Source organism: Nicotiana tabacum, chromosome 1, assembly GCF_000715075.1.
Source record: "Nicotiana tabacum cultivar K326 chromosome 1, ASM71507v2, whole genome shotgun sequence".
Classification (NCBI taxonomy): Eukaryota; Viridiplantae; Streptophyta; class Magnoliopsida; order Solanales; family Solanaceae; genus Nicotiana; species Nicotiana tabacum.
This window is the reverse complement of record NC_134080.1, coordinates 30,233,281-30,235,838: the sequence shown is the minus strand read 5'-3', so window position 1 is coordinate 30,235,838 and position 2,558 is coordinate 30,233,281. Positions and strand designations below refer to the sequence as shown.

Sequence of the window (2,558 nt, the reverse complement as noted above, 5' to 3'; positions counted from 1 at the left end):
GTGGCACGACTCCCCAGCAAATGTGCCAAAAACTTGTTGATCCCATGAAGTTTAGCCTTTTCCACACTCTCGGAAGGTCTCCTCTTTCATCTTTGGCTCTTTTCGCAATCATCTTTACACACTCAGCTTGCAACACTACCTCCTCTAACTTAGTTGTCCCACCTGGATCACTACAATTCACATAAGGACTCTGCTCTATCCCCTTCGATTCTACCACAATAATCATGCACAAGTCCTCATAATGCTTAGGGAGATTAAGTGCCTTGTACATAAAAGTGACTTCCTCATCGTCAACTCTCATCTTCAACTTCCCTTCTCTCACATCAATAATCGCTCCAACAGTAGCTAAGAATGGTCACCCAAAAATAATGGGCACTTCCTCATCTGCCTCGTAATCAAGAACAATAAAATCAGCAGGAAGAATAAACTTCCCCACTCGAACTAACACATCCTCAATAATTCCTTCTGGCATAACTAGTAACATATTTGCTAACTGTAAAGTGATTGTAGGAGGTCTTAGCACCCCCAATCTGAGTTGCTTAAACAAAGAAGATGACATCAAATTTATACTAGCCCCTAAATCACACAGAGCTCTACCAACTTCTTGTTTTTCAAGAGACAAAGGAATTGTGAAACTCCCAGGATCTTTCAACTTAGGAGGAAGTTTACTCTGAACTATAGCACTGCACTCTTCAGTAAGTGCAATTGTTTCAAACTCTATATGTCTTCGCTTGTTTGCCACAATATCTATGAGATACCTTGCATACTTAGGCACTTCTTGCAAAATTTTCACCAAAGGCAAATTCACACGCACTTGGCTCAAAATATCTAAGAATTTCTTGTACTTCGCATCATCTTTTTACTTTTGCACTCTTTGTGGAAACAGAGGTGGTGTCCTTGTCACAATTACTGGCTCTGATCCTTTGTTCTCTTTCTCATTCTCCTCAACTGGCTTGGGAACCAATTCTCCTTCAGGACTAGCCGTGTACTTCTTTTTCTTTGGAACTTCTTCTAGTTCTCTTCCATTTATCAAGGTAACTACATTGACTAGAGCTTTAGGATTAGGCTCAGTATCACTAGGAAGATCCCTAACTGGTGGAGTATTTTAGGCACTGGCAAGTTGTCTTATTTTTCGCTCTAAATTTCTCATCGTTGCTGCTAGGGCCTGATGGTCAGCCATTAATTTCATCATCATCTCCTCAAGGTGACACGTCGAGTTTGCATGTTGTTCCGCCTGAGGTGGTCTATATTGCTGTTTGAGGAGCTTGTGGCCTGTACTGATTCTGAGCACCTTGATTTCCACCCCAAGAAAAGTTTGGGTGGTTCCTCTAGTTAGGATTGTCGGTGTCCCCATACTGATTTTCTTGGACTCGATTTTCATTACCCACAAAATATACAGACTCTGGATTTGCTGGGCATAGATTGCTCATGTGACCTTTTCCACATACTTCACAAAATATCTGAACCTGTTGCACTGGTTGAGCTTGTTGCTTATTAATAACCAAGGTCATCTGATTGACTTGGTTGGTTAATGTGGAAATTTGCGCTGACAATGCAGAGACGACATCTAACTCGAGAGCCCCTACAAATTTTTGTACCGTGTGTCTGCCCATTTCTCCTTGCCAATCCGGATTGCTTTTGGAGAATTTGTTCAATAATACATATATCTCATCAAAGCTTTTCTCTAACACTTGACCTCCAGCTGCAGCATCTACCACAATCTTTGTTTCAGGATGTAGACCTTCTATGAAAGTGTGAGCTAATAATTCTCTTGTCTGATTGTGATAAGGACAGTCTCTGATTAGCCCCTTGAACGTCTCCCAAACTGAGTATAAAGACTCTCCTGCTTTCTGTTTGAAGGCCACTATCTCACTTCTTATCTTTGCAGTTTTGCCTGAAGGGAAGAACCTTGCCAGAAATTTCCTTGCCAAATCATTCCATGATGTAATAGAATTAGTTGGTTCTGCCTTCAGCCATCGCTTTGCTTCGCCCAACAGTGAGAGAATGGAAAAAATGTGAGCCTCACATAGTCTGGAGTGACTCCGTTAGTGATATAAGTGTCACTAATCTCTAAGTAGTTCAGGATATGCTGTTGTGGATCCTCATGTGGAAGATCCATAAACTGCCCATTCGCATGAAGTAGCTAGATCATGCTCTGTTTCAGCTCAAAGTGCCCAGTAAGCATGGGCTTCACAATACTGGAGGTGACATTAGCAATGTTAGGCATAACCACCTCCTGAACAACCATATGTTCCTCCTCTGCCATGTTCGCAGGAAATTGAACAAGTGCCTAAAGATTATTAGTATCCTTGGCTTCCCTCAACCTCCTATGAAATGTCCTCTCAGGTTCGGGATCAAAGCCTTGAAGTCTGTCATGGCTTCTGACCCTGCACATTCAATCAAAGTCCCTGAGATCAGAGAAACTATCAAGTAACGTTAGACTTGACGAAATAAACAAACTAAGCAAAAACTAGAAAGTAGTTAATATTCAAATCCCCGGCAATGGCGTCAAAAATTTGTTGCTCCCAAACGCACACGCAAGTATACGTGGTCGACAA

The 2,558-nt window shown here is 41.8% G+C and overlaps 1 protein-coding gene across 1 annotated transcript; it reads right to left on the bottom strand.

Moving 5' to 3' along the window:
- Window positions 1–355: 355 nt before the first annotated feature.
- LOC142162350 (uncharacterized) lies at window positions 356–2,266 on the bottom strand. Its single transcript, XM_075218697.1, has 4 exons — window positions 2,200–2,266; window positions 1,385–1,984; window positions 864–1,092; window positions 356–758 (listed from the first exon to the last, which is right to left on the bottom strand). Exons 1-4 carry the CDS (start codon window positions 2,264–2,266, stop codon window positions 356–358), a joined length of 1,299 nt encoding a protein of 432 aa, XP_075074798.1.
- Window positions 2,267–2,558: the final 292 nt, after the last annotated feature.